General features: G+C 37.1%; 1 protein-coding gene across 13 annotated transcripts in view; it reads right to left on the bottom strand.

The window, feature by feature from the left end:
• The window catches only part of LOC100535993 (uncharacterized), a 56,126-nt gene that overhangs the window by 4,901 nt on the left and 27,039 nt on the right, over window positions 1–24,186 (bottom strand). For 4 of the 13 annotated variants that reach the window (XM_087254244.1, XM_087254243.1, XM_087254245.1 and 1 more), the window contains 11 exons: window positions 18,770–18,933; window positions 18,430–18,572; window positions 13,840–13,975; window positions 13,466–13,572; window positions 8,044–8,257; window positions 7,742–7,921; window positions 6,987–7,115; window positions 6,392–6,544; window positions 2,042–2,185; window positions 1,299–1,395; window positions 1,129–1,210 (listed from right to left, as the gene is read on the bottom strand). In XM_087254244.1, the coding sequence (XP_087110370.1) occupies window positions 1,129–1,210; window positions 1,299–1,395; window positions 2,042–2,185; window positions 6,392–6,544; window positions 6,987–7,115; window positions 7,742–7,921; window positions 8,044–8,257; window positions 13,466–13,572; window positions 13,840–13,975; window positions 18,430–18,572; window positions 18,770–18,933 (1,549 nt within the window). Of the gene's footprint in view, window positions 1–1,128; window positions 1,211–1,298; window positions 1,396–2,041; window positions 2,186–6,391; window positions 6,545–6,986; window positions 7,119–7,741; window positions 7,922–8,043; window positions 8,258–13,465; window positions 13,573–13,839; window positions 13,976–18,429; window positions 18,573–18,769; window positions 18,934–24,186 lie in introns of all 13 variants that reach the window. The other 9 variants (XM_087254246.1, XM_087254247.1, XM_087254242.1 and 6 more) reach the window with 6 other exon arrangements.

Below are 24,186 nucleotides of genomic sequence, written 5' to 3'. Positions count from 1 at the left end.
TACTTTGTTACTTATTAATTGTTCATTACTAAATTCAGTTTTGCATTAATTACAAACCATTTGTATTTAAGAGTAGTTGGGGGCTTTTTGAATAATTCAGAATAAGTAAACAGTTTATAAACTATTGAAATCAACATTTATGGATCTTATTATTCAGTCATATAATAAAGGTTACTTTGAATGTTAATAAATGCTTTATTAACCTTAACTTCATGCAGTTTTGAAAATTGAAAATTACTGTAAACTTTAAACATTGCTGAATAACAGGAGTGTCAAAATTCAATTAGAAATAAATACAATCAAATAATATTGGATAAAACAACAACAATATATTAATTTAACAATATATTGTGATACAACATTTCAATGTAATTTAGCAATGTTTAAACTGCACAATAATTTTATTTTACATAGGATTGCAAATATTTGTTTTTCATTTGATACAGTTTCATTTGTGTATCTTGAAATTAATAGAAATGAATAAAGTTATTTATTCCTGTTTAGAATATAACCGAGCCTTTATTTGCCATTTATTTGGATTTCTTTTTTGATATATAAAGCATACAAAGTCCTTACTTTAGGTCACAAGGCTGGATGAAATTGACTTAATAAAGCATTTATTAACATAAAAATGAACTATTACTATGTGCCTGAATAATAAGATATACAAATGTTTATTTGAATAGGTTATTAATAATTTATTTATGCATTCTGAATGATCCTAAAATAGCACTAACTCTTCTTAAATAACTAGTTTGTAAATAATGCAATACTTAATTAGGTACTGAAAAAATAATCATTAACAAAGTATGAGAATACAATTATTAAACACATTATAATTTTTTTATTAGTTATAAATTACATTATACTTTTTATATTATTATATTCATTTTTTATAATAGACGTTTACTGACGTCTATTAACGTAGAGCTAATACTTAACACATAATAACTATTTGCTAATGCTTAATAAATGATTCATAGTGTGTAGTTATAAAGTGTTCCAAATATTTGTAGATATACATACACAATTACATGTATTTGATCAAAGCCACTTTTTGCAAATAGTGTTTTATGACAATAAAATATCGGAAAGTATTACTTTGTCATTGCATTGCTCTGTGCTTACCAGTTCATAGGTGATTACAATTTTTTGAACAGCATTGCTCTTCTCTGGATCTGGTATACTAGGCCAGAGCAGTTTCTTGGCTCTGTAAAAAAAAATCACATTAATAATAACTTCTGCTGAAGTGATTGATATTGTTGTATAATTTGAAAAGGTTGAATGCATGTCCATACCGGTGCAAAATCCGACAGCTGACATGAACTGCTATTAGAAGAATTATTATTCCCACAAGGATCGCAGCTATAATGCCATTCAAAGCTGTGAACTCTGCTGGAAGGAAGCATGTAGTCAATACATATTTAACTCTTTCAATCTATGCAGCTAGAAAACTATATCTCCTGATACAGCCACATTCTCTCACACTTGTATTTACTACAGTATGTACAGTTGTTGTTAGAATTATTAACCCCCCCGTTTCTGATTAATGGAAAGAAAATTTTCATATCAAAACATGATAGATTTAATAAGTCATTTTTAATAATTGATTTATTTTATCTTTGCCATGATCATGATAACTTAATAGACATTTTTTTAAGACACTTCCATACAGCTTAAAGTGACATTTACAGGCTGAATTCGGTTAACTAGGCAGCATAGGATAATTAGGCAAGTTATTGTATAACAATGGTTTGTTTTGTAGACTATCGAAACAAAATATAGCTTAGGAGGCTAATAATTCTGACCTAAACATTAAAAACTGCTTTTATTCTAGCCAAAATAAAACAAATAAGACTTTCTCCAGAAGAAACAATATTGTCTGACATACTGTGAAAAATGTCATTGCTTTGTTAAGCATTATTTGGAAAATACTTAAGAAAAAAATGCAAAAGGGTGGCTAATAGTTCAGACTTCAACCCTGTACTGAACTGTAAGGCAAATAGCTAAATGATGATGTATTAATTTTTCATAAGTTTACCAGGCTGATCCGTGACGAAGTGCTTAACATCACTGCGTTCTCCTTCTCCTGCCACTGTAAATGCACACAGCTGCACACTATATGCACTGCTGCTTTGCAGATTCAGCAGCTCATAACTGTTTATGCTGGGATCCACTTTGATGGCTGTAAAAGTTTAAAATGGAAAAAACAAAAAGGTAAAAAATTCCATTCCATGTGTCATTGATTACTAAAAACTGCATAGAAACATGATTTTTTTTTTTTTTTGTTCACCCAGAATTTATAATAATAAAATCATACTTTTGTGTTTTTGTGTTCCAGTTGTCATTAAACATAACACATTCATAACATAATAATAGCAAATGCCATTTAATGGTTTCAGAAATGTTAGACAATAACAAATAAATAGATAACGTATTTAATGAAAGTTTATAAAATGTTTGCCATTTAATTAAAGACAAAATATGTATAATTATGTAAAAGTTCATTCATTTTCTTGTCGTCTTAGTCCCTTTATTAATCCGGGGTCGCCACAGCAGAATGAACCGCCAACTTATCCAGCACATTTTTATGCAGCGGATGCCCTTCCAGCCGCAACCCATCTCTGGGAAACATCTACACTCACATTCAGACACACATTCAGACACACACTCATACACTACGGACAATTTAGCTTACCCAATTCACCTGTACCACATGTCTTTGGACTGTGAGGGAAACCAGAGCAACCGGAGGAAACCCACACGAACGCAGGGAGAACATGCAAACTCCACACAGAAACACCAACTGAGCTGAGGATCAAACCAGCAACCCAGCGACCTTCTTTCTGTGAGGCGACAGCACTACCTACTGCGCCACTGCCTCGCCCTATGTAAAGTTCTTTATAGATTAATCTACCATTTTATAGTTCAACTATTGATTGTCATATTTCATTCAAAATGAACGCCTGACTAAAATGGAATACATCGTTACTAGCTGTAGTATCTTATAAACTTCTAATAAGCTATATACCATTTGATATATATATATATATATATATATATATATATATATATATATATATATATATATATATATATATATATATATATATATATATATATACTCAAAAGTTCTTTTTGGTTCTTTAATCTGTTTGGCTGAGCCATGAAATATTCTAGTGATAACAGCTCAGTCCCAGCCTCATTACGTGTTTTACTCCATCCACAGTTTGAGTGCCAGTAACTCACTGTAGTTTGACAAGTTCTGTAGCTGTTAGATTACATACAGTAAATGTATTTTTGAAACTATTTTTAAGCAAGACATTTTTCATGCATTTTCATTGCTCATGTTCCCACCAAAAGCAGTTTTTTGACCTATACATTTACTCTGGAACATGAATGGTTAAACATGCAGTTTAATTCATTTTGAGTATATCTTAAGGCAATATTTGTTGTGAGTCAAACAGATTTGACTGCACTGTTAGTTTAAAAAAAAAAAAAATTTATATCAGAAAACTCAGCCATTGTTCTTTTGACTGATTTACATAGCATGTTTATATTGTTGATTGTGAATGTTATTCCCCAGAAAATTTTATTTAATTTAAATGGCATGCAGAAAATGTACTTTGTATTGTAAAATAGTGCATGTTTGTATTGATTGGCAGTTCATATTACATTGTTCTGCCTTTAGATGCAGATTAAGAATGTTTAATGATCAGTCAAAGGCTTTAAGGGAGCAACCATGGACATTCCCCACAAGAAACATCGCTTTCTTCCCAAAACTTTAAAATTTAGGACACTCTATGATTTGATTGCCTATAAACTCCCAATTTCTGTCAGGACAAGCTGTGGACTTTGATTGAACTATTGCAACAGCTTTATTCTTTTGGTTTGCAGCTCTTCTATTGTAGATTTGCTGGTGTTACTAAGATTACTGTCACATTGTATGACCTAACTTTGGCAAAGCTTTAGCTTCAGACGTATGGCCTCAAAATCTTAGGTTTCTAATATATTTTGGCTCTAAAATACCTTGGAAAATGAAAAAGTTCTTGTCAACTCAATGACTGTGTAGTGTGCAGCTTCTGTGGCTACAAAACAAGCCCAACATTATCACCCCTCCAGAAGCATCCTTGACCTTTGGTATGAGATGTCTGTGGTTCAGTTTTTGCTTTTTTTTTTCCTTTTAACAAATGTAGCACTGTGCTATAAAGCAAAACATCTCAACTTTGGTCTTGTCTGTTCAAAGTACATACTCTAAAACATTTCTGTTTGTTTAGATGCATCTTTGCAAACCTAAACCATACTACTACTTTTTTTTTAAAACAGCTATAGCTGTTCTTACTAAATTAACATGTTAACTTGTCTGCTATTTCTTGATCTTGGGTTGAATTTGCTTGGATGTCAACTCCTGGGGATTATGTTTAGGATTTATTGCTGTCTCATAGAAATGTCTTCCTTTTGTGAGTAAACCTCCTTAATTTGGAAAGAATGTAACCTATTATCCATCCCAGATGAATGAAAGCAACAGTCTCTTCTCCAATCTCATTGCTGATGTTGTGCTAAGACACACCTAATGACTCAAATAAATAGACAAACCTCTAGCTTTCTTAGAAACTTACACTTACTGATGATCAGTTACTTAAAGGCATTTAATAGACTGCAACATCCCCTCTCAATTATTATGTTAACACTTTGGGTGTCCAAAGTTTGTCGCTCATGACTTTTCCATTTTGGCTTTATTTCTGTTAAATAAATAATGGCACAGTGCAATATGTCACGTGTTGCTGATCCAATGTTTTATTTTTCACATATTAAGACCCACCATAGTCCAGATTTTTTATATTATTATGTTGTAATATGGAAAACCATGGAACTAATTTTTTTCAAATGACTGTACACATGCTGTCACTGACTATGTTTCAATCTAAAGAAGCTGATTAGAGTCTTGAGAACAAAATCGTCACTTTTTGTAAAGTTGACGCCAAATACCAAAAAAAAAGCATAGATTAAGCTATGTTGGAGAAGCCATTGGAGCAGCACGGAGGCTCAGTGGTTAGCACTATCGCCTCACAGCAACAAGGTCGCTGGTTCGGGTTGTAAAAGGTTCAGTTAACATTTCTGTTTGGAGTTTGCATGTTCTCTCTGTGTTCGCGTGCATTTCCTCTGGGTGCTCCGGTTGCCCCACAAATCAAAAGACATGAGCTTTAGGTGAATTTGGTAAGCTAAATTGTCTGTAATGTATGTATGTCCTGGTCCTCCAGGTTGGAGGTTGAGCAATGGGCTAACAACCCACCTTGTAAAAATAAGATGTTACGAAACAACAACATGGTGCGGCTAAATATCAACTTTAACTTACCGATGTTTAAACCGCACAATAATTTTATTTTACATAAAATTGCAAATATTTATTTTTCATTTGATACAGTTTCATTTGTGTATCTAGAAATTAATAAAGTCATTTTTTTTTTCCAGTTTAAACTTACAGTTTTTTTTTCATCCTTAAATATCAATATCAACTTCAACAACTTATCAGCTAAATATAAACAGCCCTGGAAGTAAGTAAGGAGAAGCCACTCTGAGCCTTTTTTAAACCTAAAAAATGACTTGCGATTTAGAAGATAAAGACGAAATGCAATGAACGCACAGTGTTTATTGGAATATGAGACTGAGGCCACACATTGAGAATGCAGCAGCTAAAACAATGTTGGGAAATAATAATACTGAACCACTTTGATGATGGCTTTTCCTTTTAAAATGACCACATTTCGGATGATTTACAATGTTGTGAGTCTGGAAGTTTGTTCATGTTGTCCCATCGCACTCATTTTAATCACATCCTCTGTTAAAACTAATTCACCTTTTTGGACTTTTTAAATGTTAATGCTGGAACTTATTTATTTATATTATTTTTATTTATATTTATATATTTTTCTTGTTGGGTAAAAAGTTTATCCTACTCAATTGGGCGCATACTTTTTTTCACATTTTATCCACATTTTTCCATTTACATCACAGAAATGAGTACATTTTCAAAGTGTATAAGGAACAAACGTGTACCCTTTAAAAAAATACCATCTCAGTGACAGTTTTTGTACTTTTTTCAAAAAGAGTGTTAATAATACACAGACACACAATATTGCAAAGATCAGTGACAGAGTAATACTGATGAAGTGAGTAATTAGAGTAATTAACCATGAGTAATTTGCATCAGATTTTATTTTATTTTTATTTTTGAATAATTCTGAATGCTGTTGATGTATTAAACTGGAATTAATCTTTTTAGTGTACAATTTAAGTGAAAAAAAAGATAAATAAATAACTTTAAACGTGCATCTGTAACAGGTAAAGGTTTAAGCCTGACTGAAGAAAAATGGAAAAATTATATACTCACATGTTTCATTAATGTCTTCTGTATTCCAGTAATACAAGTAGTAGCCTGATAAGAATCCATACAAGTCTTCCTCAGACAAAGGGATCCATGTTATTACTGCTGAATGCTGAGTAATATTCAAAACGCTCACATTCCCAGGAGCACGGATAGGACCTAAAATTCCAAAAACCTTAAATTCATTCATAAAATACATCTATGTCCTTGATTCTAATCTATTACAGTTAGTGAACTATACACAAAAAGCACAAATCAGTGGGGAAATACTGTTTGACTTTAAATACTGTACATGTTCTGATAATAAATACAGTACATTATCTATACACATGCTAGCTTGACTGCAACCAGATATTATTATTATTATTATTATAATTATTATTTTTATTTTTTAATATTATTATTATTATTATTATTATTTGTTGTTGTTGTTGTCTAAAAGTTAATCAGGTAAACAAGCAGTAAATCAGTAATTACACTGTAATTTAAATATAATGCATTGCATACATATTTTTTCCAGCCAGGAAATTAATTTGCTGTGTTTTTTTCAGCATATTTCAGCATAAGTAGAGCAAATATAAGTATGAATAGTTAGACTCACTTCCTTCAGAGAGATAAGCTTGGGTTTTGCCATAGGTTGTCTCACTTTTGTTCACATTTTTCATGTTGCAGGTGTCTTGGTCTGGTCTGGTGTGCAGGAAGAAATAATATCTTGTATTGGGCTGAAAAGCTGCTTAAAAAAAAAAAAAGGGTTAAACATGGAACATTGCTGCAATTCAAAACACTATGTGAATAAATAAATCAGATGATGCTATATTTTTGTAGCCTCAGAAGGCTGTTATCATCCATCCATGTGGTTAATCTGCTATCCAAATTGAAAAGACTCCAGATCTGTTTTTACATTACTGTGACGGTTAGGATTAGGGTTATGGTAGGGGTAGACATAAATAAAATACATTTAATCAAAAATTTTATAAATAATATAAATAATTCTCATAAACTTCAGACCACAGCCGTATGTGATCTAGCTCATTAACCATGCTCTGAGCCAACCATTAGACACAGAAGGCCCTTACTGGCCCTTATTTATCGGCTGATTACCACTGATAATGCCTATTCAATCGAGCGACAACGTTCAAAACAGCTAGATAATAATCAGAGAATAAAAAAATGAAAAAGTGATCAGAGTATAAACAATAAGTCATTTTTACCAATATATATGAAACAAGAATATTAAATAGGCCGACAACTTTTTAAATATGTTTAGACCACAATCATGGTATATATGAATTTTTCGTTTTGGTATATTGATCTATTTTAGCCAGCTTAATAAGGAAAAAAATAAGGGCATAGTACTGTTCTTGGTTATGCCAGTTATTTCTTTGTGGTTCCTCTTAACGTAGAATGGCTGGAAAGCAGGTATCTGTCCTTTGGCCCACCACTCCACAGAGTAACACACACTTGAGATGGAGCTGTTCCAAGACAGGCTGAAACTGTTGTTACTCGTAATGTTGACACTGAATGGCCCAAACAAATCTAAATAAATCAAAGTAATTCACTGTATGAACATCTTCGTTAAATGTATGTTTACTGTATTGTATTGTATAAGATGTTGATGCTTTTTAGAGTTCATGTTACACAATATGAAAGCAATGTACCTTGCCACTCATCCATTCGTTCAATGATTATACTGGAAACAGGAGATGATCCAGCATTGTTAAAGGCCCTGATGCTGATGTTATATGCAGAATAAGACAGGATCAGGATAAGAGATGAATTTTTAACTTTGTAACTGCTGGTTTGACTGCTGGTTTCCCCCGATTCTTTCCTCACTGTCACATTGTAGTAAGCCACAGCCTCACTGATCGGATACTGAAACAAAGATTGACCACTTTTGACACAACACCCTGATTTGTAGATTGTTATATGGGAATTTTAATTAGAAGTTAGAACAGGACATTTTTATGCACAAATAATAAAGCAAGTGATAGTACTCAATGCATGCAGTAGGCCATTATTCAGTTTTTACATACCTCCCAGAAACATTGCTATTGCAGAATATATCAGAAGATCTCATTTTTATAAATAGTAACAATGTTTAATACTTGAAGATTGGACAAAGTAGCTAGTTATGAGAGTTAGTAAATGCTTTTTACAAAACTACAAAAACTAAAGGAACTATATATATATATATATATATATATATATATATATATATATATATATATATATATATATATATATATATTATATTCTTTAAACTATTTTTATTTTCTCTAATAATAAGACAACAACAATAAAACTACATAAAATAAGATACAAATCAAAAATGAACCAAATACTTTAGAAGGGAATAAAAAATATTATTGTAAGAATTATTTTAGAATCAAAATAAATATGTAGGTTTGTGCATTACCCAATAATGAAATACTAGGTATTCTAATCTCACACACCCTCAATTTCTGGTTTGGATTAATAGAAATCATGAAAACACCTAAGATGCTTCAATATATTTTGCACTGTAATAGACGGCACAAAGCAGCATTATAACAGAACTTTAAAATGTATCTTATAAGTTGAGACAGCACTGCTTCTCCACACATGATCACTCCTGAAAGAATCATAAGAGTGGGATGCAGCATTCTTGTTTTGCCTAAATGTCTTTCAACCTAACTTTGCTTCCTACTACTTTGATAATGGGACCTCATACTTTTATAATGGGATCATACACTCTTTTCAATACGAGGCCATGCGTGGCACAAGTGTTCTTTTGCTATTTTCAGACGAACGCAGCTATTATTTTCAATAACAAATGCTTTTATGCCACTTTGTGGACTCATGGTCTAGATGTGTCCACCATTAGGGTTTTGGAAATGTATACTGAATCACCAAATGAGGCATAGAAATGGAAACTTGTTTGAATATAACTTTTTACCACACTTCGTTATTATTGTTCATTTATTAGTTTGCTGGAAATTAGAACTGAATTTAGAAATAGTTTTTAACAAATCTTTGTGGTTAACAAACAAATTTACCAAATTAAATATGCTAATGTAATGGATGTCATCTGTGTAGTGCATTTCCTTAATCCACAGTCAAAAGTAAGAGGCCAAAATAAAGATGCTTGTTCCATAGATGGTCTTTTACTGTTTTCTCAATAGTGAAGCGTTTAGTTTTTCCACTTACAAAGTCCACCGTGTAAATAGCAAATGAAATGCACCATGGTAAGACGCAACTGACACTTAAAGAGAATGAGAGATGAGACTCTGATTGATTTAATGCATGTTTTACTCAAAACACAATAATAATTTATTAAGAGAATAAGGATAACACTTTTATAAGAGTAGTAGAAATAGATTCACACACACGAACAAAGGTGTTTAACTGCCATTATTAACTGCTGTTATTTTTAAGACAGTCTGTTCCACTGTGTCTCATTTAGTTCCCACATTTCCACATTTAGCAGTTAAACACTTTTGTGTTAGTTGCGATTTTTCTGTTCTTGTACTGTATATGGTTAAATTCTATTAGTCCTTTCTGTGAGCTTGTATTCCTGGATTTTGTTTTATTTAGGTTTGCAAATAAAGATTGACTGCTCAGACACTAATAGCCTGCATCAACACCTTTGTGGCCTTTTAATATATATTATATAGATATTTCTTACATAAATAAATTAAAAGTAGAATACAAATATTTTGAAAATATGACTGGCAGACCACCTTGTACACACATTGTATTGTGATTTATGCAATTAACTAATGCCTGGATCATATGGGGTAAAATTATCTACCAGGAAAACATGTTTTGTTGGACTGCCTTTAGCTTTGATTAAAGCATGGATTCACCATGGCATCGTTTCAGTATTTATCTGCAAAAGTCAAAACATTCATTACATTTCAGAGTTGCCATAGTTTTGAATCATGATCTTGTTTTGAAGTTCTTAGGTGCAGTATGAAAGTTTGACACCCTTTGATTGAACTTACAGTGGCCGAGAGAGCTTAACTCGTTGCAATTTAAGAAAGCACATGCAATTACAAAAACCACCAGTAAATTAAGAAACGATCTTTAACAACCCCTGTTGCAAATCTGTCACAACACAAACAACTGAAGAAACGAGCTGCAAATTGGTCAATACACAAACAACTGAAGTAACGTACTACAAATTGGTCACAATACACACTGAAGAAATGCGCTGATAAATAATCTTCTTACCCTACACAACTGTTTTTTCCCAATCCCGTTGTCCTTCTCATTGTGTATATAAAAATGGTCTTACTTTCCCCATTAAACATAGCCATGAGTTTTACTGTATTTTTATGATTTGATTTCCTTAGGTTTTTTAGTGATTGCCAATCTCAAACATTCACATTTTTTTCTAACCACAATTCCTTCACAAAGATGATGGTTGCCCACAATAGGATCTTAACTCAATTTTAGCAGATTCAGCAATCTCCTTAAATGTTTTCATTGCTTGAGGAAGGACAATCTGCTTGTTAAGAGTGACGTCACGCGAAGCGGCTTCCGGGTCCAAGCGCTCTATTCAACTGTATACTCATGAAATGGTACTCATGAAATGGTAATAATAAACATTTTTAAAGCGATTTAATACTTTCGAAAATCACGATCGCAATATATATGTCCATGCCTAATATCCGATGGCCAGAAAGTGATTAATTTTTTTAGAAATTGTTAAAATTTTGGTATTTGTGATGCAGCAAGCCCAGAGATTGTTGTGTACACTATGACTTTATATAAAATTAACTTTAATGTGTGATAGGAATAAAACGTGATCATAAACTAATGATTTCTCCACTCAAATGAATGGCGGATTGGACCTGGAAACAGTATTACATACGTCACAAACACGTCACCACTTAACAAGCGGATAAAATGACCCTTTAGGAACAGATTACAGTTTTTCTCGATTGCTTGGATGTAGTTGTCAACTGAAACTCCACATTTTCAAAACAGTTAACACACAGGCCTAAACAGAGGCACTCAAACAACACAACTTGCAAACAAGTATATGAACTCTTTCAATTAATCATTACACAACGGACAACAAAATACAAAATACAGAACTCAGTGCACCACCATTGCTTGTCATTGTAGCCTATTGCCAATGCCGTTTGTTGTCTTTCTATTTGTGCTGTCAAATTTGCCTTTTTGCAATGAATTGCATACAGAATAAGAAATGCTTTGATTACATTTATATTGAATTCATGACAATTTTCAAACTGTGTCTGAAAACTGAAATACTGTAAAAACAGACAAAAGTAATAAAATACTGTAAATATTAATTAATATTAACCAATATACAGTCAAATCTATTGGGAGTATAAGACATAGCCACTATTGACCTCCTCCATCAATGCTTGCACAGAACAACACAGACCTTCCACCGTTTTATAAGCTTTGCAGACTGATTGCTTATTGAGGATTTGTGTGAAGGAGTGTCAATCCGGTGCTTCACTGAATTCATATTGATGTTGGTAGTTTCTAATGGTTAGGAATAGATGGTTTCTGTTTGGTTACCATAACTAAAACAATGGAGTTTGGACTGCTTGAATGACATCTGTGTTAACTGTTTTGAAAAATGGTGGGGAAATGTGTCCAATGAGAAAGAGTTTACACATTTGCAAGACCGGTCTTTTGCTCTGCTGGGATAGTGAAAATGAAAATGAAGTGGAACCTAGTTTCTTTAACCAGGTCAAAGCAAACAAGAAAAACTGTAACACCTGACATAGATGTTTAAGTAATGAGGAACCACTTGTTGCATTCGTTAGGGTTAACTTCTTATCCGCTCAAACTGGATAATCCATGTAGTATTTATCTGTTGGAACGCTCTTACATATTGCCTTAATTACAGTTTCTTCTCAGTGGCTTTGGTGCATTTCTCACAACACTATTTATATTTGCACAACAGTTAATGCATTTCTCAAAACAATTAGTAATAACTGCAAAACCTAGTTGATGACCTGCAAAAGCATGTAACTTGCTTAAAATAGATTTTTTAAAAGCAAGTATTCATGTCAATGAAAGTGTCAGTGTCATTAAGATGAAAAGTCCAGACACCATTGTTTATGAACAAGATAGTCAAATGGCTTTGTCATGTTTTCATCATGGCAGTATACTTTGTAATTTTTTTCCAATGCAAAAAAGTGAGATTTTGGTAACACTTCCTGAAGTGCTGTTCAAGACAGCATTATATACTATTTGCCCAGCCATTTGAAATCTACAGTAATGTTAGACATCACTGCATTTAGTGAGGTATCTGAGTACAAGATTTTTGTACACATTTGCAATTTGTTGTAAGAAATGAAAAACTGCTACTACGATGTGCACAAATGAATTATTGTTTTAAGAAGTGCATTAACTGGTGTGCAAACGTAAATAGTGTCATGAGAAATGCACCAAAGTGATTGAAAAATCTGTAGGTTAAATCTAGATGGTGACGGGCAGTGTATAACACACTCAAAAAAATGATATGTTGGCTTTAATTAACTTTTTATGTCAACAGGTTCTTCGTAACCGAGTTAAGTTACCTTGAAGAAAGAATATTTATTTGAGTGAACTTAAGTTAGTTAAATAAAGGTAAGGTAATGTTGTTTAGTTCAATCAACACAATATGAATAATTTAGCTCTAATTTATTTACATTGCTAAAAAAAATCTGTTAAATTTACTGAAAAATACCGGCAGTGGTTGCCAGGAATTTTCTGTAAAAATACAGAAGTTTATAGGACTGTTTAAATTTACAGAAAATAACCATATTATATCAACTGATACAATGCTTAGTTCACAAAAACCCAGTTTAGCTTACAAAAGCATAAAGTCATTCAATGCACTAATGTGTTCATGTATGTATAACTAGCAAACAGATTTTCACTGTATTTGTAACTACACAGTTACTTTTAAACAAAAGAAGATGCAGCACATTATCAGCTATCCTTAGTTTATATTGGACTTGCACACAGATGCTACTATCCTCCACAATGGTTCTTAAACCATATATAATGTTATATGAATGAACGAATGAACATAATAATTACATTAAATTGGGAAGTTAGATGTTTTAGTACCTCCCACATGACAACCACTCTTCTCTGTCCAGCTACAGTCTTGGCCTTATGGTCATCTCCAATATGGTCTTGAATCTCCCACTGGATCGATGGTACATCTGTGAGTTCTAGAGAAAAACAATCAATTTAATTGTCAATTAAGAGAAAGGTAAAGTGTACAATTGCTCTGCCACCAAAATCAAAAATTGAACTGTTTGTTTGAGCAGGGCAGCTGAAAATAACATGAGCTCAACCAATTCAGATTTGTTTAGACGGTCAAGTTTGTTTGTAACTTGTTCTGTTTCGTGACAAAAATCACACACACAGTTAAAGACAGAAAACTGAAAGTAAAAACACATAAACTTGTATTTTTGTAACCCCTATCCTCGACTTACCCGGTGGGACCATCATGAACTCACTGGGTAAACACTCTGCACAGTTTGCAGAGGGAATGCACTGTATTTGCAACTCATATGACAGAGAAGATGTCGTGTTCCACAATACGAAATCTCTGTTATTTTTAGACAGTTTCTGCAAGCACAAGGAAGTCAATTTCATAGGTTAAATATGGCCCTGTTTTTATCACAAGCACATAGAAATAGACTGCAAATACACTGTTAAAAAGAACTATGTCACGTTCCTACTTTCTATGCCCCTGTTCTGTTCACTTTGTCATTGATAGATAGACAGACAGATAGACAGAAAGATTGATAGACAGACAGATAGATAGATAGATAGATAGATAGATAGATAGATAGATAGATAGATAGATAGATAGATAGATAGATAGATAGATAGATAGATAGATAGATAGATAGATGGATGGATGGATGGATGGATGGATGGATGGATGGATGGATGGATGGATGGATGGATGGATGGATGGATGGATGGGTGGGTGGGTGGGTGGGTGGGTAGGGTGGGTAGGTAGGTAGGTAGGTAGGTAGGTAGATAGATGATAGATAGATAGATAGATAGATAGATAGATAGATAGATAGATAGATAGATAGATAGATAGATAGATAGATAGATAGATGATAGATAGATAGATAGATAGATAGATAGATAGATAGATAGATAGATAGATAGATAGATAGATGATAGATAGATAGATAGATAGATAGATAGATAGATAGATAGATAGATAGATAGATAGATAGATAGATAGATAGATAGATAGATAGATAGATAGATAGATAGATAGATAGATAGAAGCTTATGGGAAGGAGGGTTTTTAACTGTAGTTAACCCTTCTTATTTCACACTGTGGTGGCTCACCACACCACAACTCTGTTCTATACCAAAGCTTTCCATGTTAACAGCTGACTTGCACTGTCATTACTTCTAGTGTGTTTCACCACACCATCAAATGCCACAGAGCACTGTAAAAACCACAGTTGAGCTGTGCTACTAATATGTATAAATATTTTCTATGCACAAAATACATACAGTAACTTACATGTGATTCCAGTGAGAGACTAAGTAATAATTACACTGCATGCTATTATCTGTAAGGTCTGTGGTGTAGAGTCTTTTGGGAGTCCAATCAAGACCTGAGTCATAAGACATGCTAAAATGTTATTGTTCGCATTTGAAACTAAAACTGAACTGTCACTAAACTGTATCAGTATATCAAAGTCCCTTTAAGGCAAGTCATTACACTCAGTGACCATCTTTGAAACGCAGGCTCTCAGGCAGTATGCTCAGGCATTCTGTCTAAATGGAAACATAAAATTCTCCAAACTTGTTTGCCAAGCTTAAGATTACATTGCATATTAGGAATCACCAATACAATTAAACAACAACTGTGTCTTTAGTTTAATTTCGAAACATTTAAATCACAACAAAATCTGTAGAAACTCAAGGCTGGTCCAAGCCCCTTATCTGGAGATTTGACAGTCTAAAGCAATAACTGATTGGCTCCTGTACTAGAAGGTGTTATATTTTGTATGCCATGGGCAGGTGGGAATTATGCAAATGTCTTACTTTGTTTAGTCATAGATTGTAAGCAGGCAAAAATGTTTTAAAAGTATCGATAAGGTGATTCAGAGCAGACTTTCTTTGCGAGACAGTATATTTAATAATTTATTTATTACCAAACTTTGTAGACTGTTTACATTTATTAATGAATAAATCAATATATTATTAGTTCATTTAACCACAGGAGTTTACAACACAAAGCATGATAATCTTTTGTGGTCAAAAAATATAATTTTCTAACTGATCATTTGACTAAGACCCTTATTACCGGCTAGTAGGAGGTGAATTTCACAGCAAGTGAACTCATCCCTTTCATGAATTTATCAATGGTTTATACAGTAGCTTTTAAAAAATTCTCAAAAAGTTTTTTTTTTTTTTTCCCAAACCCCTGTTGCTTTGATTTAAAAAGCTATTAATTATTTGAACCGCGCTAACGACGATTACTGTAGTGTTTGATTCTTTTCCATTTAAAAAACGTCTAAATTGATAAATACTCTAATAGTTTAATAATTTGCCTAAAATCCATTTTTATCTGAAGAAATAAAATCTGCTGATGTTACACTTACTCCATTTAACGATCTAGGACAGGGGTCACCAAACTTGTTCCTGGAGGGCCAGTGTCCTGCAGATTTTAGCTCCAACCCTAATCAAATGCACCTGATCAAGCTAATCAAGGTCTTACTAGGTATACTTGAAACACCCTGGCAGGTGTGTTGAGGCAAGTTGGAGCTAAACCCTGAAGGGACACCGGCCCTCCAGGACTGTAATTGGTGACCCCTGATCTAGGGTCAAAGTCTAAAGCACATGGCACAAAAGCATTAAGGGCATGTCCGAATCCACTTTTGCTTTTTTAAGGATAGAAAAGTACGGTTTGCATCAAGGCGCATAGACTAACAGGGTTGTGGATATTCTCAATGAGTTGTAGGTGTGTTTAGAGAAAAAAAAACATACATAAAACAAATCACAGTCTCATCTCTTATTCTTTTTAAGACTCAGTTGTATCGCGCCATGGTGCATTTGTTATTTACATGGCGGACTTTGCACGAGGAAAAACTGAATGGAAAAACAGAATGCTTCATTAGCGAGAAAACAGTTAAACAGACCATCTGCAGTGAGAGGATAAAGAACAAGCCTCCTCCATTTGGCCTCTTTACTTTTTCTTTACTTTACTTCTATTCTTTACTCCTTTACTTTCGTAGATAAGGAAACAGTGTTGTACACACCCCACATAAGCGTTTGTAAGCATTTGAATGCTACACTTTAGACCAGCTTTTAGTTGGTAAATGGTGCTGCATCAAATTAGGGTTTCACTGGTCTAAAAAAAGCAACAGATCTCACAAAACACGCCTTGTGCCTTATTGTGCACCCGCCACAATAAGGTGCAAGGCATGTTTTGTGAAATCTGTTGCTATTTTTAGACCAGTGAAAATGATAGGGCCCATTGTATGTCCTATATACAGTTGATGCCAGAATTATTAGACCCGGTTTATTTTTCCCCAATTCCTGTTTGACAAAGAGGTTTTTTCAACACATTTCTCAGCATAACTCAATTCTAATAACCATGATGACAGTAAATAATATTTTACAAGATATTTTTAAGACAATTCTATACAGCATAAAGTGACATTTTAAGGCTTAACTTAGTTAATTAGGTTAAGTAGGCAGGTAAAGGTAGTTGGGCAATTTATTGTATAATGGTGGTTTGTTCTGGAGACAATCGAAGAAATATAGCTTAAAAGGGCTAATTATTTTGGACTTTAAAAATTTTTAAAAACTTCCTTTATTCTAATTGAAATAAAACAAATCAGACTTTCTCCAGAAGAAAAAAAAAATATATTATCAGACATACCATGAAAATTTCCTTGCTCTTTTAACCATCGTGTGGAAAATATACTTTACATTACCTGATACATACACTTTACCTTACACTTTACATTCCTGAAACTTGCCTACAGCACTTATTCATTGTTGCTCTTATAGTTGTGTAAATTGCTTCCTTGTCCTCATTTGTAAGTCTCTTTGGAAAAAAAGCGTCTGCTAAATGACTAAATGTAAATATTTAAAAAGAAAAACAAAAAAAATCAAAGGGGGCTTTATTATTCTGACTTCAACTGTACTGTGTTGCCTTGATAGATAAGCTGTAGCTGATTTTACGAAGATTGAAATACTTTGTTTCTTTACTTTGATTGTTTACTTATAATGTATATTGTAAACTTTAATATAAAGTGCTACTTCAGGTCTTTCTGTAACTAACTAAAAAGTTCTAAGCTGCTTATATTGTAAGGTATGTCAAGGCACATAATGTACTTCATTCATTTGGTTTAGTCTTTTTATTCATTAGGGGTTGCCACAGCAGAATGTACCACCAGCTTATCCATCATATGCTTTACACAGCGGATGCCCATTCAGCTGCCACCCAGTACTAGGAAAAACCCATACACTCTCACATGTAAACACACACTACAGCCAATTTATTTATTCAATTTACTTGCCATATGTCTTTGGACTGGTGAGGGAAACCGGAGCAAACCTGGGGAGAACATGCAAACTCCACACAGAAATGCCAACTGGCCCAACCTGGACTCAAACTAGCGACCTTCTTGCTTTCAAGCGAAAATGCTAACCACCGAGTCGCCCCCATACTGTACTTATGGATTTAAATTACAAACATCTACTGTACAAACATACAAACATCTACTGTATAAAGGAGACCCCTAGCCATTAACCACAAACCCACACCACACCATAGTATACAAGGCTTTCTCAAGCCTGCACTCACCTACACTAATCCTCAATTAAACGTTATTGCAAGATCTTAAGCAGAATTTGGAACAAAAAAGTCTGTGTTTTTTAAATATCTGACATACTTATACCATTTAGTGTGTGTTAGCTAAAATACTGTTGGTATGATTCGATTGCATAGGTATCAATCATAATTATTGGTGGACATAAAGACTGAGACAAATGAATTTAGAGATTCTCTGAAACTGCTGGACTTTACTGACCTTCTTCCAATTTGTAGAGTTGAATTCTCTGTACTTTACATGGAAGTTTTCAATGTAATTGCTTTCATCTCCCCAATTAACCATAAGAGTTATGTGGCCTGACCGTCTTTTAAAAGTGACATTTGAATGAGGACCACATTGTGCTGTAATAAAAGAAAAAACACATTAAATAGATTCTTCATTTTTTTTCTGGTTACAGATTTTGCAAGCAGCTTTGAATAATATTAGGATTCCTAGCAATTCCAAAGTATTTTGACATATTTGCATATTTTACAGAAATCACTATATTTTTTAAATAGTTAAAACATGAATACATCAAAAAAAGTTAACAATAACACACTCATCTGTGATGGTATTCCACTGAAATTTTTGTAGATGCAGCTTAGATTTTCCCTCTTTCCAATCACGTGAGCTGTGATGTTATACTTCATACTGAAAGAAAATTCATTGGAAGTCCAGGTTGCATTTTTCTGGTGTGGGAATCCACAACTGCATTTGGTTCTACTGTACATATGAAAAATGATTTACATATGGAAGATTTAATACATGTTTAAAGAGATTGTTAAAAAGAAAATTAAACACAATAGATGAATATTGAAAAGCAGCTGCAACTGACTTTGATAGTCATTAATATTTTTTGTTCCTAATATGGATGTCAAAGGGTGATGGTTTCCAACATTCTTTAGAATATCTTGTTTTGTCTTCAGTGTTAGAAAAAAAATTGTAAAAGTTTAGAAGAACCACAAGAGTTTGAGTAAATGGTGAGAAAATTGTTTATTTTGGGAAAATTGTCTATTTGATATACAGTTGAAGTCAGAATTATTAGCCCCCCTTAAAAAAAAAAAAAAAAAAAAATTATATATATATATATATATATATATATATATATATATATATATATATATATATATATATATATATATATATATATATATATACATACATATATATTCATTCATTTTCTTGTCGGCTTAGTCCCATTAATAATCTAGGGGTCACCACAGCGGAATGAACCACCAACTTATCCAGCAAGTTTTTATACAACATGCCCTTCCAGCCGCAACTCAAATCTGGAAAACATCCACACACATATTCACACACACACTATGGACAATTTAGCCTACCCAATTCACCTGTACCGCATGTCTTTGGACTGTGGGGCAAATCGGAGCACCCGGAGGAAACCCACAAGAATGCAGGGAGAACATGTAAACTCCTCACATAAACGCCAACTGAGCCGAGGCGCGAACCAGCGACCCAGCAAACTACTTCACCAATGCTTCGCCTACTATATATTAGAGCTGCTAAAATTAGCTTGTTAACGCATGTGATTAATTTTAAATATTTAACGTGTAAAAAAAATAATAATGTAAATAACGCAGTTACAGTTTTTTTAATTTCCCGTAGTGTCCGACGTGTGTTTAGGGACATGCATAGAGGCAACCTAGGCGGGTGCCTTGGGCAGCAGAATAGTGAGTGAACCCCTCGTCTCCACTTTCATCAGCTACATCGACACTCTCCCGCACGGTCCTCGCTTTCATCAGCAAAAATGTCACTTTCTTTTTCATTTTCGGCTTGAAGGCGGCGTGATTGCTGTTTGCCTAGTGTGCCAGTTCAGCTTTCCCCGGCCCTAGGGCTGTAACGATACACGATATGAAATCGAAATCGTGACACTCAGATCTACGATCCTGTGTCGCGTGTGATAAGGTGACACCCTTATCACACACATCGCGACACACCCCGTGACTACCTTTCCAATAACGTCACGCGTGCCTGCAAAAGTTGAGCTAGTTGTAGAAGAACATGAGGAAACACTTTTTTTTCGCTTGACATTACGAGCACTGCTTCGTTTAAGCCGTTGCAATATGCGTTTAGCCGGGAGAGCTCGCACAGAGCTCTTAGTAATGGACCGTCTGAATGTGTCAGGAATATCAAAAACAAAACCAACTTAACCCCGCTTGACAACAGACAACGGCAGAAACATTGCCAATGCTGTCAAAGCGGCTGGATTTTCACCGCATATACGATGCTTTGCTCACACTGTTAATGTGGCTACGCAGAGAGGGATGGGCATTCCCCAGATGCCCCGACTCCTCTGCAGAGTAAGGAAAGTTGTCACGTTTTGTGAACGAGGGCGAGATCCCAAGAGGGTATGAGAGGGGGACGGGGTGGATTAATCACCTCTGAGGAACCGGATGATGAGGTTATGCTTTCCCACGGTGCTGCCAGCTACCGCGTCATGATAAGCGGAGATGGCAGCCACGTAAACCTTGCGAGTGGAGGGCGACAGTCTGCTCTCCAACTTCTCTTGAAGGAAAGAGAGCACAACACTGATCTGGCAATTTCGGGGGTCTTCTCTGCAAAAGACGCACCCTTCAGTGAATAGACTACACTTCAGGGCGTAGGCGCATCTCGTGGAGGGGGCTCTAGCCTGAGTGATGGTATTAACCACTGCACTCGGTAGGTTACCTAAGTCTTTCTCGCATCTAAGGACCACACGTGGAGGTTCCAAAGATCGGGGCGAGGGCGCTAGATGGTGCCCTGTCCCTGAGAGAGTAGGTCCTTTCTCAAGGGGATCCGCCAGGGGAGGACCGTCGCGAGGAGGGAGAGGTCCAGTTGGGCCAGAGGGGCACAACTAGCAGAACCTGTTCCTCGTCCTCCCTGACCTTGCACAGTAACTGCGTGAGCCGGCTCACTGGATGAAACGCATATTTGCGCATGCCCCGAGGCCAGCTGTGGGCCAGTGCATCCGTGCCGAGAGAGCCCTCGCTCAGGGAAAAGAACAACTGGCAATGAGCGTTCTCGGGGGAAGCAAACAGATCGATCTGGGCCTCCCCGAATCGCGCCCATATCAGCGGAATAGACTCGGGGTGGAGTCTCTATTCTCCGAAGCATACCTGCTGCTGTGAGAGCACATCGGCTGCACGGTTGAGCATGCCTGGAACATGAATGGTGCATAGCGATTTCAGCCGCGGGTGACTCCAGAGTCTCTTTTCTCGGTTGACCTGAAGCCCCAACAGGTGGAGGTGCCGGAGCACCTTGTCTCTGTGCATAATCGATTGCTCCCGCGAGTGGGCTAAAATCAGCCAGTCGTCGAGATGATTGAGTATGCGGATGCCCACGAGCTGAAGGGATGCTAAGGCACCCTTTGCAAGTTTGGTGAAGACCCGCGGAGACAGAGAGAGCCCGAAGGGGAGGACCTTGTATTGCCATGCTCGACCTTCGAACGCAAACCGCAGAAACTGACGGTGGCGTGGAAGAATGGAGACATGGAAGTACACGTCCTTCAGGTCTATAGCTGCAAACCAATCCAGAGGATGAACTCATTGGAGGATGCGCCTCTGCGTGAGCATTCTGAATGATAGCTTGTGCAGACAGCGGTTCAAAACTCGCAGATCTACAGTAGGATTGGCCGTGACCCACCGCTCTTTTTGAGTACGATGAAGTACGGGCTGTAAAACCCCCTCTCCATCTTGGCTGGAGGGACCGGCTCGATTGCACCCTTCACCAGGAGGGCAGCAATCTCCTCTTGCAAGACAGGGGCGGACAGGGGGCTGTGAACTACACTGGGCGTGAACTTGGGAGGCCGTTTCGCGAACTGGATTGCATAACCGAGTCTGATGAGCGTATGAGCCACCGCGAAGGGCTGGCCCGCGCTAACCAGGCAGGTAGAGCACTCACTAATGGACTCATCGCTACAATCGCTGACGTACCAGCGGTGGGGCAGCGCAGAGTGGGTGTGCTGAACCGGGAAGCGCGAGGGTCCTGCGGAAGAGCTGGAGGAGAGCGATTCGCTCTGGCTCCGCATCCTAACTCCGGAGAGGTGGCTCGAGGGTTGGGGGAAAGGAGACCGTCCCCCCAGCGCTCGTGAGCCACTGGCGAAGCACACAGAGCCTGCGAGCTGGGAAGCAGAGCGTCCCGGACTGGCAGGGTTCGTGCTGTCACATCCGGGGAAGCGAAAAAGTGCTCTTTCATTGATATTTTCGTGGCACTGAAAAGTACTGTTGGAATAGGGGCCCCTGCCCTCCAGCGGGGAAAGAGCAAATTTCCTCTTCTCCGGATGGCCTGTCTCAGGGACGCTTCACGGTCCGTTTACCGGACTTAACGGCGCCTTGGGCAGCGGGGGCTGCTTGCTTCCGAGGTGCTCAACGCAGGCAGGGGCGGGGCAGCACTCTTTGGCGGGTGCCCTCAGCGAGGAGCAGCGGAGGTGGATGGCTCGGCGGGTGGAGCGGGCTTATGGTCCCGCCAATAGATGACATTGCCCATCGCATCTGGCTGCGGTTTTATTTTCGCCTTGAATTCCTGGGTGAACTCACTGATGGTGTCGCCGAACAGGCCAGCCTGGGATATGGGGAAGTTAAGAAAGTGAACTTTGTCGACTTTGTGCATATCAGCCAGGTTTAGCCAGATGTGGCGTTCCTGGACCACTAATGTGAACATCGTCCTCCCCAGCGCACACGCGGCGGACTTAATAGTCCGAAGAGCATAGTCGGTTGCGGTGCGCAGCTCGTGTAACAAGCCTGGGTTAGACCCACCCTCGTGCAGCTTGGCCAGTGAATTCGCTTGGTAGCGCTGGTAGGTGGCCATCGCGAGCAAGGCGGAAGCAGCCTGGCCCGCAGCCTTGTAAGCTCTAGCTCCGAGGGAGGCAGATAACCTACAGGCTTTGGACGGGAGACGGGGCGGACCCCGCCAAGTAGAGGCGCCACGCGGACAAAGATTGACCGCGATAGCGCGGGATCGCCTCATACCCCCTGGCTGCTCCACCGTCAAGGGTGGTGAGGGCGGAGGGACACGCAGTACGGGCAGAGAAAGGTGCCCTCCAAGACTGCGTGAGCCTACTGTACACCTCCGGGAAGAAGGGGACGAGAGGCTTTGAGGGCTTCACCCTCTGATCCTCTACAAAGCACCCATCTAGTCGGTCCGGCCGCGGATCTGGGGGATGAACCATCTCCAACCCCAGAGCGCCTGGAGGAGGCGGGAGGTTTGCGAGGCCGTGGGCGGCGGATTATCTCCCGCTGAGACTCTTAGATCTGCCCGAGTGCCCGCTGCAGAGCAGGGGACAGCTGGGGTGATTCGCCCTTTTACAAGAGCTAGCCGCGATCTTAGCTGCACAACGGTCATGGCATCGCAGTGACAACATGGACCATCCGCGAGCACCAAATTAACATGTTGGACCCCCAAACATGTAACGCAGTGATTGTGCCCCTCATACGGAGACAGGAAACCCCCGCATCAAGAAACGCACAGTCGGAGCGCCATCCTGAAAAGGACGTGCTGCACGACTGTGTTGCTCTTTTAGGAAAATAAGCAACTTTATATGCACCGCTTTGGAGGGTCGGAGAACGCCAGGCAAGGGGAACTTCAAAATCAATTTAAGAGTTCACACTTAGCCGATGATTGAAAACAAGGCATGTTTTGCATGCTGTCCCAGGAGAGAGCCCTGAGCTCAGAAAATCCTTGAGCCCGGAGCTCCCGCCCATTTCAATGTCAGCCTGTTCCTTGATTATAGGGGTTGCTGAGGCATTATGGACTGTTCCAGCATATTTTTGTGCGGGAATGCCAGTACTAAAATGCTCAAACACTTTTAAAAAAATGGTTTATTCAATTTACTTATAATGCATTTCTTTGGACTGTGTGAGGAAACCGGAGTACCCGAGGGAAACCCATGTGAGCATGGGGAGAACATGTAAACTCCACACATAAATACTGAGCTGCCATGCCGCCCAATTCTGGATTAACCAAGGAAAGAGGGGGAGG

Source organism: Danio rerio, chromosome 5 (genome assembly GCF_052040795.2).
Source record: "Danio rerio strain M-AB ecotype USA chromosome 5, GRCz13ab, whole genome shotgun sequence".
Classification (NCBI taxonomy): Eukaryota; Metazoa; Chordata; class Actinopteri; order Cypriniformes; family Danionidae; genus Danio; species Danio rerio.
Note: the sequence above shows the minus strand (reverse complement) of the source record. Positions and strands in the feature narration are given on the sequence as shown.